The sequence below is a fragment of the Palaemon carinicauda genome, unplaced genomic scaffold (genome assembly GCF_036898095.1).
Source record: "Palaemon carinicauda isolate YSFRI2023 unplaced genomic scaffold, ASM3689809v2 scaffold149, whole genome shotgun sequence".
NCBI classification, from domain to species: domain Eukaryota; kingdom Metazoa; phylum Arthropoda; class Malacostraca; order Decapoda; family Palaemonidae; genus Palaemon; species Palaemon carinicauda.
Genome location: NW_027169025.1, coordinates 27,187 through 42,706, shown reverse-complemented (window position 1 = coordinate 42,706; position 15,520 = coordinate 27,187). Strand labels below are relative to the sequence as shown.

Below are 15,520 nucleotides of genomic sequence, written 5' to 3'. Positions count from 1 at the left end.
GTAACGGTTGGCATGAGCAGGAAGCAGGTTATGTTATTGCTGTAATGTAATGTGGTGCTCAAATTATGAAGACAAGGTTTTGGAGTAATATACTTTTTGGATGTATACCAGGAATGAGTGGACTGGTTTAGTCATATATGATCTTAGTATAAATACAAATGATTTAATAGTACCAGGAAGATGTTACCAATTTTGGTGGTCTTAAAATTTTCTTGCCTTCTTGTGTTGAAGTTCTAGTGGGGCCTGTTCCCACACCTTTTCTATGCATAGATATGCATTTGAGACTATGTGGTGGTGGTAAAAGTATTAATGGCATAGGTGACAACTGCAGCGTCCTAATATGTGTGGACTTTGATATGATTACCGGGAAACCATGAATAGCATTTCCTTTGTTCACAGTCTGGACTGAAGTTGGGAGGTACCTAATTTTGTTGTTGCCAAAGTTGAAACGAAGAAGACAGAAGGTTTAAAGGCTGCTTATGAGTGGCAGAGGCAAGGGACAGTAACATTGCCCGAGCTAGGAGGACAAATACCCTAGAGACTGACTATGTATACATATGATCAGCACCTAAGGTAGGATTAGGGAGGGCCAGATAATGGTTGCTGATGCCTCAACAGGTAGACATATAGGCTCCCTCAAACCCCCATCCATAGCTTACAAAAATGGTGAGGTTGCAGATACTACAAGAAACTATCTTTTTTTTTTTCTCTGGTATATTCAGCAATATCTATGCCTTAGAAATTGTGCTAGAGGAGCATTTCATGGAGCGACACAGGTTGAGCCCAGAAATAGATTTTTCCTTCGTCAAAATCTCTTTATTGAAGTGGTCAATATAGGTTTGATTAAAGGCTATGAACTTATTGGAATTTTGGGCTTAAAAGGCATTTTGCAACCACGCTTCATGAAAATCTTGTCTGTTTCTTTGAAAGGGGTCATGTATTTTCTGCTTAGATGGATGAAAATATAAATATTAAAAGATAAATGGAAGAGATTCCTAAAAGATTTAAACTCAGAATGTTGAGATTCATGGCTGGGGCACTGTGGGAAGATCAAATAATCAATGAAGAATTGCAGAGAAAGACAGAGATAGTTTCAACGTTTGATGAGAAGAGACGGGGAACTGGGATGAAGGACTTTAAGAAGGCCCAAGAAATCATGGTAAAAGGTGATTATGAAAGACGTAGGCTAGGTAAAATTGTGGGAAGACTGTGTGCAAAATAGTGGTGTGGAGAGATCTCACTTTAAGTCTAACCCCACAATAAAAAAAAAGCTGACAATGATGCTTGTCATGGTAATTAGCGGATTTTTTTTTATCTATGAGTCATCTGCATTTTCTTACTACCATTGAGCCCCTTGTCATTTTTGATTGCTCAGGTCCACTAGTGAAAAATAAATGATAACATTGTCATATGTGATTTTATTTGTAGAATGTAACACAATTCCAAATTGGGAACCATCTACTTTATGTACTCCTTCTTATGCGAGTTCATTGCCCAAATAGTTGAGTGTATTTTATTATTTCAGGTTTGAGGCTGCAGAACTAGATTGCAGCCGGTGTCTTAAACTAGATTCCAACTACATAAAAGCTTATTTAAGACGGGGTACATCACGTCTAAAGCTTGGAAAAATACAACAATCAGCCGAAGACTTTCGTAAGGTAATGATACGTACAGTTTCTTTTGGGTTATTGAAGAGGGCTTTAATCATTACAAATGGTTTTGTATCAGTGTGGTTGAAGCCCCACACTGTCAAATTTACGAAGAAGGACTAAAAGACTTGTTGCCGTATAGAAGGTCGAGGTGTACCTAAGGACAAAATGACACATTGCCATATTTTTTACTTCATAGAATATCTTCTCACCCCACTAAATTCTTGTAGTCGTCTTTGGGAATCAATGACCTATTAAAAGATTATCTCCCATGAAGGCCACAGCCGAAATATTGCTTTTTTATTTTTTTTTTTTTAAGTCATAGTGTCTCTTACAACATGGTATCTATTTTTTATTATTATTACAGTGTTTTTAACGTTTCTTTAATGATACAATTAGTACTTGCCTTCTTGTTAATTTTCTGATTTATCCATATTCTTCATTTCTTTCTTTTTTGTTATTTGTTTTCCTTCCTAGTAGGGTTGCAGTTGGCTATAAGGAAAATTGTGAAGTAGTTAAATGTAAATATCAACAGTTGGTTTTATCAAGGTATTCAAGTGATTGTTATTGTGGTACAAGTAAAAATTTGGAGATTTGACTTGTCTTTTTCCCAAAAATTTTACATTAAGATCAAATTTTCATTTATGGAAATTTTATATTGCAATACTATACAGTATAATAATACTTGTACTGTCTTCTTACGTAGGTGCTTGAGCTGGAGCCATGGAATAAAGATGCAAAGAAAGAGTTGGAGAACATAGAGAAAGAAAAGAACGAGGTTTCAAACAAAGAGAAGTCAGATCAAGAAAAGAAGTCTCCGCAGAACGAAAACAAGCCGGTATCTGTCGAAGCATCCGTAAACACAGCATCAAAAAAGAAAGATAAATCCGAGGCATCGACTAAACCGCCAGAGACTAAACCGAAATCTGGGAAGAAATTGAAAATTACGGAAGTCGACAGTAGTTCCGACGTTCCGAGAGCGTCTTTATCAAAAGGCTCGGAAGAAGTCGCACCCATTGTTAAATCACCTCATCAGAGATCCCAGGTAGGTCTTGATAAGTGTATAATTCTGAAATCAGATTTTCATTCTTAATGATCCCCCTTCAGATTGGAAAATAAATCCTTTAAAGTTATATCCTTACAACAGAGAAACCTTGGATATTCAAATTTTTTACACTTTCAGTACCCAGGAAATATATGATTATTCCTACGCAGATAAAAACTTCTGATTCATTTATATGGGTTTACCCCAATGTCGATTTTCTGCGACTAAACAAAAAATAACTGGTGCCTAATAGGTAACTATTGTAGGTTATTAAGCATCTCCACGGCTGGGCAGTTTTACGTGCTGCTGCGAGGCAAGTTCCACTCTTCTTTTAGTTGTGTTGTCAAGAGGTTGTCCTTTCTTGCTGTTCTATGATCAGGACTCGCTCCACACTGAATTACCTTGGTAATGCTTTCTGTTATTCTTTGGGCATTCATGTCTAGTGTTGCTAGTGTAATGTATACTTTCCATGGCTGTGATGGTCGTCCTTGTGGTACTCTTGAGATAGATCCACATCTACTATGCCTGAACTGATATGGTAAGTAGTGTCCACTGTCTATCTCTCCATGGCTGGAGGTTATCCAGCATATCCTCTGAAAGAGAGGCTTTTCGGGACTGACTGTGAAACAACTCAACGGATATCTCCCAAAGTCTTGTGCAGCAGTCTACTAGGCTAAGTGGTCAACTTTCTGGGATTGGTGTCTTAGGGGGAATATTGCTCCACTCAAGCCACTGTTCCTCTAATTGCTGACTCTTTAGTGTCTCTGAGGAACGAGAAGTCTCTCTCAGTCACTGCGGTCAAAGATTACCATTCAGTCTTGAGCCAAGTATTTAAACTGAAGGGTCTTAATCTTTCCCCTTCATGAGTACTCTGCTCTCATCAAAAGCTTTGAACAGACCTGTCCTCCCCGGAAACTTGAACCTCCCTCTTGGAATGTGATCAAGGTTCTTAGGTCCCCTAAGATGGCCCCTTACGCATCCTTACATAAAGCTCTAGACAGAGATCTTACCCAAAAGACGGTCTTCTTTCCTGCCCTAACCTCCACCAAGAGGGTAAGCGAATTACATAGCGTATCTTACCTTACTTCACATTCCAAGAGGTTGTGGCTAAAACCTAAAATCTGGCTATACTTGACTCTAGATTTGACTCTTTCATGATCTCGTCTCTCAAAGAGGAAACTGATTATTACTCTCCCGTAAGAAATAAGTGAATAGAACAGCTCCTGTCAGACCTAATTACGTAGTAGGTTGGCTAATGTACCAGCCACCCATTGAGATACTACCGCTAGAGTTATTGGGTCCTTTGACTGACCAGACAGTACTACATTGGATCCTTCCCTCTGGTTATGGATCATTTTCCCTTTTCTTACACACACACACACACACACACACACACACACACACACACACCGAATAGTCTGGCTTATTCTTTACATATTCGCCTCTGTCCTCATACACCTAACAACAATAAGATTACCAAACAAATCTTCTTCTTTCAAGGGGGTAACTAATGCATGGTAATTGTTCAGTGACCACTTTCCTCTTGGTAAGGGTACTAGAGACTTTAGCTATGGTAAGCAGCTCTTCTAGGAGGACACTCCAAAATCAAACCATAGTTCTCCATTCTTGGATAGTGCCATAGCCCCTGTACTTAGGTTAGAATTCTCTTGCTTGAGGGTACACTCGGTCACACTATTCTATCTGATTTCTCTTGTTTTTTAAAGCTTTTATGTTAAACAGCATATGGAAGATTTATTTTAATGTAGTTACAGTTCTTAGATTTTTTAAATTGTTAATTACTTCTCTTGTAGTTTATTTACTTTCCTTACTGGGCTGCTTTTCCTGTTGGAGCCCTAGGGCTTATAGCATCTTGCTTTTCCAACTAGGGTGGTAGCTTAGTTAGTAATAATGATAATGATAAAATTCCTAATCTGTTCATAAGTACTGGTCACTCCAAAAAGAAAATTTTCAAGAACACTACAGTATTTCATTTTGGTTACGAGAAGCAATTATGAGAGCATATAAATCCTCAGGGGAAGTATCGCCAAGTGCCCCCACTCAAGCACAGGATATTTTTGGTCTTGCCGCAACCTTAGCATTCCTCATAACTACTCAGTGACCCAGGTCCTTAGTGCAGAGGTCTGGAAGTGGCAGATGTTCTTCACAGGCGACCATTTAAAGACTGTACACATAGGTCTCTAGATATCTTTTCTTTGGGTCCTATTCTTGCAATGCAGCAAATAATCTAATTATCGCTCTTTTGGGATACCTAACCATTCGTCATAGCTTTAGTTATTCCCTGCATTGTAAGGGTATGAACAGAGGATCAAGTCAATGTGTACCTACTTTCTCCAAGCAGGGGATCTAGGATTACTCGCATTGACCACACCCAAATGCAGGTCAGAATATTTTTTCTTATCATTATATTATATTAAGTTAACATATTCATTGAAGCTGGTGATTGTAGGGCATGGCTTCTAGGGATCTGACACTTTGACCCTATGTTTTGCCTGTGACTTTTTAATCCTTTGTGTCATTTATGCAAAGATCCTACCTCATCCACCCCACAAGTCTTGACCTGGATAGAGTGAAACTTGCATGGCATCACCATGTAACACTACCCAACAGTGATGTTGCCTAGCAACCAGCACCTGCTATTTTTTGTCTGGTGGTAGAAACTCAACATGGGAGTAAACCCATATAAATGACTCACGTTTGTATAGTTAGGAAAAATACAAATTGTATTGAAAATTTATAGTGTTTTGGTTGGTATAGCTAGTGTTCTCTCTTATCCTAGCAGGTATAGCTAGTTCTCTCTCTTATCCTAGCAGGTATAGCTAGTTCTCTCTCTTATCCTAGCAGGTATAGCTAGTTCTCTCTCTTATCCTGGCAGGTATAGCTAGTTCTCTCTCTTATCCTGGCAGGTATAGCTAGTTCTCTCTCGTATCCTAGCAGGTATAGCTAGTTCTCTCTCGTATCCTAGCAGGTATAGCTAGTTCTCTCTCTTATCCTAGCAGGTATAGCTAGCTCTCTCTCTTATCCTAGCAGGTATAGCTAGTTCTCTCTCGTATCCTAGCAGGTATAGCTAGTTCTCTCTCTTATCCTAGCAGGTATAGCTAGTTCTCTCTCTTATCCTAGCAGGTATAGCTAGTTCTCTCTCTTATCCTGGCAGGTATAGCTAGTTCTCTCTCTTATCCTGGCAGGTATAGCTAGTTCTCTCTCTTATCCTGGCAGGTATAGCTAGTTCTCTCTCGTATCCTAGCAGGTATAGCTAGTTCTCTCTCTTATCCTAGCAGGTATAGCTAGTTCTCTCTCGTATCCTAGCTGGTATAGCTAGTTCTCTCTCGTATCCTGGCAGGTATAGCTAGTTCTCTCTCTTATCCTGGCAGGTATAGCTAGTTCTCTCTCTTATCCTGGCAGGTATAGCTAGTTCTCTCTCTTATCCTGGCAGGTATAGCTAGTTCTCTCTCGTATCCTAGCAGGTATAGCTAGTTCTCTCTCGTATCCTAGCAGGTATAGCTAGTTCTCTCTCTTATCCTAGCAGGTATAGCTAGCTCTCTCTCTTATCCTAGCAGGTATAGCTAGTTCTCTCTCTTATCCTAGCAGGTATAGCTAGTTCTCTCTCTTATCCTAGCAGGTGTAGCTAGTTCTCTCTCTTATCCTAGCAGGTATAGCTAGTTCTCTCTCTTATCCTAGCAGTTATAGCTAGTTTTCTCTCTTATCCTAGCAGGTATAGCTAGTTCTCTCTCTTATCCTAGCAGGTATAGCTAGTTCTCTCTCTTATCCTAGCAGGTATAGCTAGTTTTCTCTCTTATCCTAGCAGGTATAGCTAGTTCTCTCTCTTATCCTAGCAGGTATAGTTAGTTCTCTCTCTTATCCTAGCAGGTATAGCTAGTTCTTTCTCTTATCCTAGCAGTCATAAAAGACTAGGAGAAAACTTATACTGCAACATTTGTGAATCAAATCATGGTACTACAAACTAAGACGGGTAGATTATTATTTTTAAAATTAGGAACTTACAGATGAAGGAAATCAGAAATATCATTGAAAAATATCTGCATACTGTATTACAAGATTGAGAAAGTTATAGATGAATTACTGGTACCAATCTTGAAGGTTTATTGATGAGTAGTGTTCCACATTCATTTTGTGAAATTTAATGATAAAAATTCCTGATATTCCAAGCAAGTGATATTAAAGGTGACCCCTTGCTGTCAGGAGATTGGTGGTATAGCATGCTATCTTTACCTTCTTTGCTAGAATATGGTGAGTGCAATGTTTTTCTTATTACAAACAATATTTATCACGTGAATAAATGAATGGTTGACATAACTCAAATGATTTTGTTTGTCCAATTTTTACAGTTCCATTATAATTAAAAAATGTTTGTACAGCGCTAACCTAGATAATTAAAAGAGTTTAACTCTTTATAAAGGAAACTAAACTTTGTATGAAAGAAATGCTGTAGCTGTTGGAAAATAAACTCCCCCCTTACTTGTTTCACCATGCACACGATAACCAAATAATGGTAGTGGAAAGTGTGCAGAACTAGTTTCACTTGCAACTGTAAAGGGGAAAGCTGACCGAGGACTAAGATTTGTTGTTAATTTTATTTGTATTGATATAATATTTAATGTTTTACACAAGGGTGAACTTACGTATATAAAAGCCCGCTGTTCAAGATGATGTGTTTATGCCTCATTAGAATACATGAACAGCATACATCAGCGTACTTAAAAATCTGCATATTGACACTTTCATTTACAGAAACCTCTCAAAAAAATAAAAGTTTTGGATATTCCATCTGAAGACTGTCTCCCTAAAGATTTGCCTATAGGATCCGTACCAAAGGAAAAGACAGCCAAGGTCGTCTCAAATACAATTTCTAACAATATCAGAGTTGCAGAGAATTCTCAGGAACAAGACATCGTCGCTGCAAAGGTTAGAAAACTTTATTCACTTGTTCATAGATTTAATTAATCAGTGCCGAAAGTAGGATCAAAAAATGATGATGGATATATTAATAAATAAGAAACTAGTGATATGGTGTTTAGTAGAATCTTTATGCTTGCTGCTTAGTGTAGAACAGCTTGCTGCTCAGTGTAGAACAGCTTGCTGCTCAGTGTAGAACAGCTTGCTGCTCAGTGTAGAACAGCTTGCTGCTCAGTGTAGAACAGCTTGCTGCTCAGTGTAGAACAGCTTGCTGCTCAATGTAGAACAGTTCAGAGTAGAGGAAAAGTATTAATACACATGTAAATATTTCTGAAAAGTCCTGCTACGAAGTGTTAGTGATATGGACATTGAAATCACATGCTTATTTGGTATTACAAATACATAAATTGCAGAATTGTGAAGAGAGAACTTGAGTAAATATATATGATTACACAAATATCTAAAAGTCAGAATGGATTTGCATATACAGTAGTATGTAAACATTAGAAAACAGCAAATGTACGTATTGAACTTTGACATGCAAGTTTATAGATTAAAAGAAAATATTGAAAATTGGAATCAGTTGTGCTAATATTTTTCACATGTATTATGTACAGTATGAATATCACAGTTTAAGTAGAGAAGGAGCTCTAAAACTACACATTATTTTTATATTACTGTTGTGACATTTATTGATTTACATATTTCCCATAGGAAACTGGACAGCACTATGTGGTAGTTGAATGCCACTGCTAGAGATCAGTACTAATAGAATGTTTTCCTGAATCTTTTCAGAATGCACAAAATAAATTAGAAAAACCAGTAGTAGTGAATTTGTCATTGCCACCAGTTCCTCGCACGTCATACCAGTTTTCACAAGATTGGCAAAGGCTAACCGGACATCAGCCCCTGGCCGTTGAATATTTAAAGGTGGGCACTGTCATGTATTTGTAATATTATGCGTATCTTTTATTGGTGATATATATGTCAGTGATTTGTTCCTAAACAATACAAACCATCGTTGTTGGAATGCAGCAGTTAAACTTTAAATGAGGTTTAAACTACTGACTGGTAGTTACTGTCTCGCTCTAACCTCAATGGAAATTCAGCTGTCACATGGAGAACTTGTTCCTCTTGGCTGTGAATATTTGCCAGTTTATGCTATTTTGCATTAAATCAAATTTTTGCTTTTTCTTTCAGCTGTGTTTTCTGATTGTCTGTGATTATTCAAACATGTCCTGGGATCCTGCCCAAGTCCTGCGGGAATGAGCTGTGTGGAGGTGGACCCTCACAGTTTATGCTGGTTGCACCAGGGGCACATATGCTCTGAAGTGTCTCGTCTTTTGAGGAGTGTAGGGAGTAGCCATCCTCCCAGTAGGTGTTGTAAAGCAGGAGGAAGAAGGCGGCCAAAAGGGATCCTTTGCCTTCAGGGTCTTCCTCGAAGTTTCTCTCAAAACACTTCCTTTGGACTCTCCCCTGTTTCTTCCTCCGTAGGACATTCGGGTCATATCTTATAGCGCCAACATTGTATCCACTCCATAGCAGCCTTGTTACATTTGTAGAGGTCCAAATCTGTTAAAATTGGCCCGTGTTCACACCCACAAAGTATGTGGTCTATTGTGTGGATGGGATGCCCACATGGGCTCTCGAGCAGAGGGGCCCGAGACCTCACTTATGAAGATTGCTTCATGTCCTTCCAACGCTAGCTCTTCCTCATTTAGAGTAATCCAGTCCTTTCCACAGAGGTTTGTTCAATGTGGAATTGACTCACATGGGCCCTGAATGGCCTTACCAGATGGGCAGTGGTCTTTTTCTCTCCGGGGTTCTAGGCAGGAAGTTGCTGACTTCATGGGGTTGAGGCTAGTGGTGGTTATGAAGCTCTTGTGGGATCTCAGTTTTTGTCTAACCAACCAGTGATCATAGAGCAGGTGCCTTTCATCATTGCCTTGTTTATAATTTTGGGGTCTTTAAATGGGCTGTTTGGTGGTGCAATGCTTGCCAATCTAGTTGCATGTTGCACCAGTAATGATGCAACATGCTTGATAGAGTTCAGTGACAATGACTTTTCACAGATAGGTTCGGTGTCAATTTTACGGGAATATCATGGCCTTTCTCAGATTAGTGAGCAGTGTTCAGCAGTGGAGAAATTGAGTGCCAGAGCAGTTTGTTTAAGCGTTTGAGGATTTGTTCTCCAATTTTAATTGGCAAGTTTGCTGAGGAGGTTATTTCTGGTACCTACCTACCTTTACTTTCCTTACATGCTCGCTAAAAGATAGTGTTTGGTCTAATGTAATGCCTAATTTGATAGGAAAGCTACTATACCTCGATTTAATATGTTCCCTTTTGCGAGGTAGGTTTTAAGATTGAAAGCACATACCCGTGTTTTTTCTGGGTTTGCATTTAGGAAGTTTTGCTTGTAGTGTTCATTAAGATGTTTCAAAGCATTTGGTAATTTCCTCTCAATGGTAGTAAATGAATCAGATTGTATGACTAGGCAAAGATCATCTTCATATATAAATATGTGGTTGTTCATTGGAATAATGTTGAAAAGCTTGGGGGCCGCTAAACACGGACCCCTGTGGGAGGGTAGTTTTGTTTTCGCCATCTGCTTTTCCTACCGTCTATTTCAACAAAGAAAACTCTGTTACTCAGCAGCAACTTGATGATATACACAATGCTTGAGTTGCGATTAACTTTGGCAAGTTTAAAAAGAAGCAACCTGTGGTTCACAGTGTCATAGGCTGCTGTTAGGTCAACAAATATTGCCCCTGTTATTTTTCCAAGCTCAAAGCCATCCTCAATATACTGAATGAAGCTAAATACCTGGGAGTAGCAGGGTCTTCCTGACCTAAAGCCAGCCTGATCTGGTGTCAATTATTGTTTTTCAATATTAAACTTACCCGATAATCATGTAGCTGTCAACTCCGTTGCCCGACAGAATTCTATGGAGGGATACGCCAGCTATCACAATACTAGAAGGGGGTGTACTTACCAGCGCCACCTGTGGCCAGGTACTCAATCATTTGTTGTTGACACCTCCTCAATTATTCCTCTGTCGTGCTTCCGGCTAGACGTTCTGGGATACGCTCATGGTCTTCGAGTTTATTCATGGATATTTGGTGAAGTATTCTCTTAGATTAACGGCTGTCGCATACTGGAATCCTTTTTATAAGTAGAATCAGTGGTAAGTGACCATAAGTCTCTGATGGCCGAGGTTAAAGAACTGAAGGTCAAGAGTGCAGTGGGTGGAAATAGTGCCAGTGCTGTGACGAGTGCTAGTGTCTGTGCAGTGCCAAGTGCTAGTGGTGCCAGTGTGGTGCGTGAGGATTTTTCTGTGCGAGCCAGTCGTCCTCCCAGTCCGGGACCTCTTGCAAGCTCCCATGCCCAGGGGAGAAGCAATGTCGAAGGGCTTAAGGGTTCGACAGGCCTTGTTAGGCGCACAGAATTATCCTCGGTGGTTGCGGGCGTGTCTTCCTTAGACCGTCACTCCCACCTGCAGACGATTGAGCCCGTCTTCTCGTCCGCTGATCTTCATGCAGGGAAGAAACGTTGGTCTCAGGTCTCGAGACCGCTTAAACGTAGAGTTCAGTCAGCGAGTGTTCAGCCAGGTTGTAGTCATTGGCTCAGCTCCGACTCGCCTCAGTCATCGGTCGACTGTACTCCGCCCAAGAGGAGTAAGGTTCTGCCTATACAGACCCCGACTGTGACTTTACCTCAGTCTGTTATCGTTTCTGCCGACCCCAAGTGGACCCTGCTTCAGTCCATGCAAGCTCAGCTTTCGGACTTGATGCGTGAGTGTCGGGCTGAGAGTGTTGCACCTCCTCCTCCGCCTACACTCCCTCCACCTGTTCTCGCTCCGCCTGTGCTCGCCCAGCCTGCACCTGCTCCGCCTGTGCTCGCCCAGCCTGCACCTGCTCCGCCTGGTCGCAGCACCATCTGCCAGGCGTACGATGTTGAGCCACTTTCGGAGTTTGCTGTTCCCAGTGTTGTTCAGCCTCAGCCTTCTTTAAGGCAACCCTTGCTTTGGGATCAGGAGAGTTATTCCACTCTTCCTCCTCCTCCCCTTGCTGCTCCACCAGTGGTGCAACTCTCGGTTGGGGTACAACAACCTCTCCCCTCCGTGAGTCTGTCTGCTCAACCATCGCTGCAGCGAGCTCAACCCTCATCTAGGCAAGCTCCTCTACACCATGGACTTGCGCCTCAGGAGCCTCAGCTTGCGAGAACTTTACCTTGTTCTGCGCAGCCTCAACCTTCTCATGCTCCACTCATCTCACAGGAACAGGAACGGACTACTCCGCCTCCGTCCTCCGCTCAGCTTGTGCAATCCTTGGGTTCAACTCTTGCTAGGAGTCAACCTCCTTCACCCATGCGCCTGCCTTCTGCTCCGTCTGTTGTTCAGCCTATGCAGTCTGAGCCTCAGGTTTTCCCTCAAGATGAGGAAACCTCTGTTATTGTTCCTACCCGTTCTGACTCTGCGGTTCAGCATTCTGGTCCTATTGCTTCGCTACCCTCTGCTGATGAAGTGTCGGATGATGAGGAGGCACACCTTGATCCCTCATCAGACGTGGAGGAGTCTAAGCTTTCTCCATTGTCTATTGATTTTTGAAAGGTCTTGGCTCTACTCAGGGAGCTTTACCCTGACCACTTCGTCTCTGCTGTTCCCCGCTCTCCTCCATCTGAGTTTTCGCTAGGCGTACAACAAGCTAAGTCGAACTATACTAAGCTTGTCCTAGCTAGATCCTCCAAGAGGGCTTTAAGGATCTTAGGGGAGTGGCTTCAGTCTAAACAACACCTGGGCAAGACTTCCTTCATGTTCCCTCCAACGAAGCTCGCTTCGAAAGGTTGCGTTTGGTATGCCACAGGGGAAGCACCAGGCTTGGGAGTACCTGCCTCTGCCCAGGCTGACTTCTCAAGTCTGGTGGACTCGCCTAGGAGGACTGCGATGAGACGCTCGAAGGTTTGTTGGACCTTCTCAGACCTGGATCATCTTCTGAAAGGGTTGTTCAGAGCTTTCGAAATGTTCAACTTTCTCGACTGGTGCCTGGGAGCCCTCAGCAAGAAAACATCTCCTGCGGACAAAGACTCTGCCATGCTTATTATGTCCTGCATGGATAGGGCCATCAGGGATGGATCGGGTGAGCTAGCGTCGTTATTTGTATCAGGGGTGTTGAAGAAAAGGGAACAACTGTGTACCTTCCTCTCAGCCAGCATTACACCGTGCCAGCGGTCACAGCTCCTTTTTGCTCCACTCTCAAAGTTCCTCTTTCCCGAGGAGCTAGTTAAGGACTTGTCGGCTGCCCTGATACAGAAGGACACGCACGATCTTGTAGCCTCATCGGCTCGTAAGTCTAAGGTTACCACCTCTGTCCCCAAGACTTATCGCTCCCCAGTGGCTGATACCCCGGCCACTAGGTTCATACCGCCCTTTCGTGGTAGAGCCCCCAGCCGAGGAAGCTCCCGTCCAGACTCTCACAGGGGCAAGTCTAGGAAAGGACCCAGGACATCTAAGGGAAAGCACTGACTCTCAGATTCTCCAGACAACAGTAGGAGCCAGACTCAAGATCTTCTGGCAAGCCTGGGAGAAGAGAGGTGCAGACGCACAGTCTGTCAGTTGGCTGAGGTACGGTTACAGGATTCCATTCTGCCTCAAACCGCCTCTGACCACATCGCCCATCAACCTCTCTCCCAACTACAAAGAAGAGGACAAGAGGCTAGCATTGCAACAGGAGGTGTCGCTACTTGTGCAGAAGAAGGCAGTGGTTATAGTCCGGGACCATCAATCCCCGGGCTTCTACAACTGTCTCTTTCTTGTAGCCAAAAAGACAGGAGGTTGGAGACCGGTGCTGGACGTCAGCTCTCTCAACGAGTATGTCACCAAGCAGACGTTCACAATGGAGACGACCAAGTCGGTCTTAGCAGCGGTCAGACAGGAGGACTGGATGGTCTCGTTGGACTTGAAAGATGCATACTTTCACGTTCCCATTCATCCAGACTCCCAACCTTTCCTGAGATTCGTTTTCGGAAAGGTTGTCTATCAGTTCCAAGCCCTGTGTTTTGGCCTAAGCACAGCTCCTATGGTCTTTACTCATCTGATGAGGAATGTAGCGAAATTCCTGCACTTATCGAACATCAGAGCCTCCCTCTACCTAGACGACTGGCTGTTGAGAGCCTCCACGAGTCGTCGTTGTCTGGAGAACCTCTCTTGGACTTTAGATCTAATCAGAGACCTAGGTCTATTAGTCAATATAGAGAAATCTCAACTCATTCCCTCCCAATCCATTGTGTACCTGGGAATGGAGATTCAGAGTCGGGATTTTCGGGCTTTTCCATCGGCCCCCAGGATAAACCAAGCCCTAGAGTGCATCATGAGCATGCTGAAGAGGAGCAATTGCTCAGTGAGACAGTGGATGAGTCTCACAGGGACCCTCTCATCTCTGGCCCTGTTTGTCGAGCTAGGGAGACTCCACCTCCGCCCTCTTCAATTCCATCTTGCAGCTCATTGGGACAAGGGCTCGACTCTAGAAGCGGTCTCTATCCCTATCAACCAAGAGATGAAGACCACTCTCCGGTGGTGGAAGCACAATCTCCTTCTCAAGGAGGGTCTATCATTGGCCATCCAGACCCCCCATCTTCATCTCTTCTCGGATGCATCGGACTCGGGCTGGGGTGCGACCTTGGACGGACGGGAATGCTCAGGAGTATGGAACAAGGAACAAGGATTACTCCACATCAACTGCAAGGAACTGTTAGCAGTTCATCTTGCCCTGTTGAACTTCAAGTCCCTCCTGCTAGGCAAAATGGTGGAGGTGAATTCAGACAACACCACAGCCTTGGCTTACATCTCCAAGCAAGGAGGGACCCATTCGAGGAGCCTTTACGAGATCGCAAGGGACCTCCTCATTTGGTCAAGAGGTCTAAACCTCACACTGGTCACGAGGTTCATCCAGGGCGATATGAATGTTTCAGCGGATCGCCTCAGCAGAAGGAATCAGGTCATTCCCACGGAATGGACCCTTCACAAGAGTGTGTGCAACAGACTTTGGACCTTGTGGGGTCAACCTACCATAGATCTGTTTGCCACCTCCATCACCAAGAGACTTCCGCTTTATTGTTCCCCTGTTCCAGACCCTGCAGCGGTTCATGTGGATGCTTTTCTTCTGAACTGGTCCCATCTCGACCTGTACGCATTCCCTCCGTTCAAGATTATAAACAAAGTTCTGCAGAAATTCGTCTCGCACGAAGGGACACGGCTGACGCTGGTTGCTCCCCTTTGGCCTGCAAGAGAATGGTACACAGAGGTACTTCAATGGCTAGTCGACTTCCCCAGGACTCTACCTCTAAGAGTGGACCTTCTACGTCAACCACACGTAGACAGGTTGCACCCAAACCTCCACGCTCTTCGACTGACTGCCTTCAGACTGTCGAAAGATTCGCTAGAGCTAGAGGCTTTTCGAAGGAGGCAGCCAGTGCGATTGCCAGAGCTAGAAGAATTTCCACTCGTAGAGTCTACCAGTCTAAGTGGGAGGTCTTCCGAAGCTGGTGTAGAGCCAATTCAATATCCTCTACCAATACCTCTGTGATCCAAATAGCTGACTTCCTTCTTCATCTTAGGAATGAGAGATCCCTTTCAACACCTACGATTAAAGGGTATAGGAGCATGTTGGCCTCAGTCCTCCGCCACAGGGGTTTGGACCTGTCTTCCAACAAGGACCTTCAAGACATTCTCAAGTCTTTTGAGACGTCTAAAGAACGTCGTCTTTCCACTCCAGGCTGGAATCTAGACGTAGTCTTAAGGTTCCTTATGACATCTAGGTTCGAACCTCTCCAGTCAGCTTCCTTCAAGGATCTTACCCTCAAGACTGCTTTTCTCGTTTGCCTTGCAACAGCTAAGAGA

General features: G+C 43.0%; 1 protein-coding gene across 2 annotated transcripts in view; it reads left to right on the top strand.

Moving 5' to 3' along the window:
• LOC137635616 (RNA polymerase II-associated protein 3-like) overlaps positions 1–15,520 on the top strand; it is a 41,195-nt gene that overhangs the window by 11,965 nt on the left and 13,710 nt on the right. For both annotated transcript variants that reach the window (XM_068368087.1, XM_068368086.1), the window contains 4 exons: positions 1,526–1,658; positions 2,356–2,694; positions 7,462–7,635; positions 8,422–8,556. In XM_068368087.1, the coding sequence (XP_068224188.1) occupies positions 1,526–1,658; positions 2,356–2,694; positions 7,462–7,635; positions 8,422–8,556 (781 nt within the window). The remainder of the gene's footprint in view (positions 1–1,525; positions 1,659–2,355; positions 2,695–7,461; positions 7,636–8,421; positions 8,557–15,520) is intronic.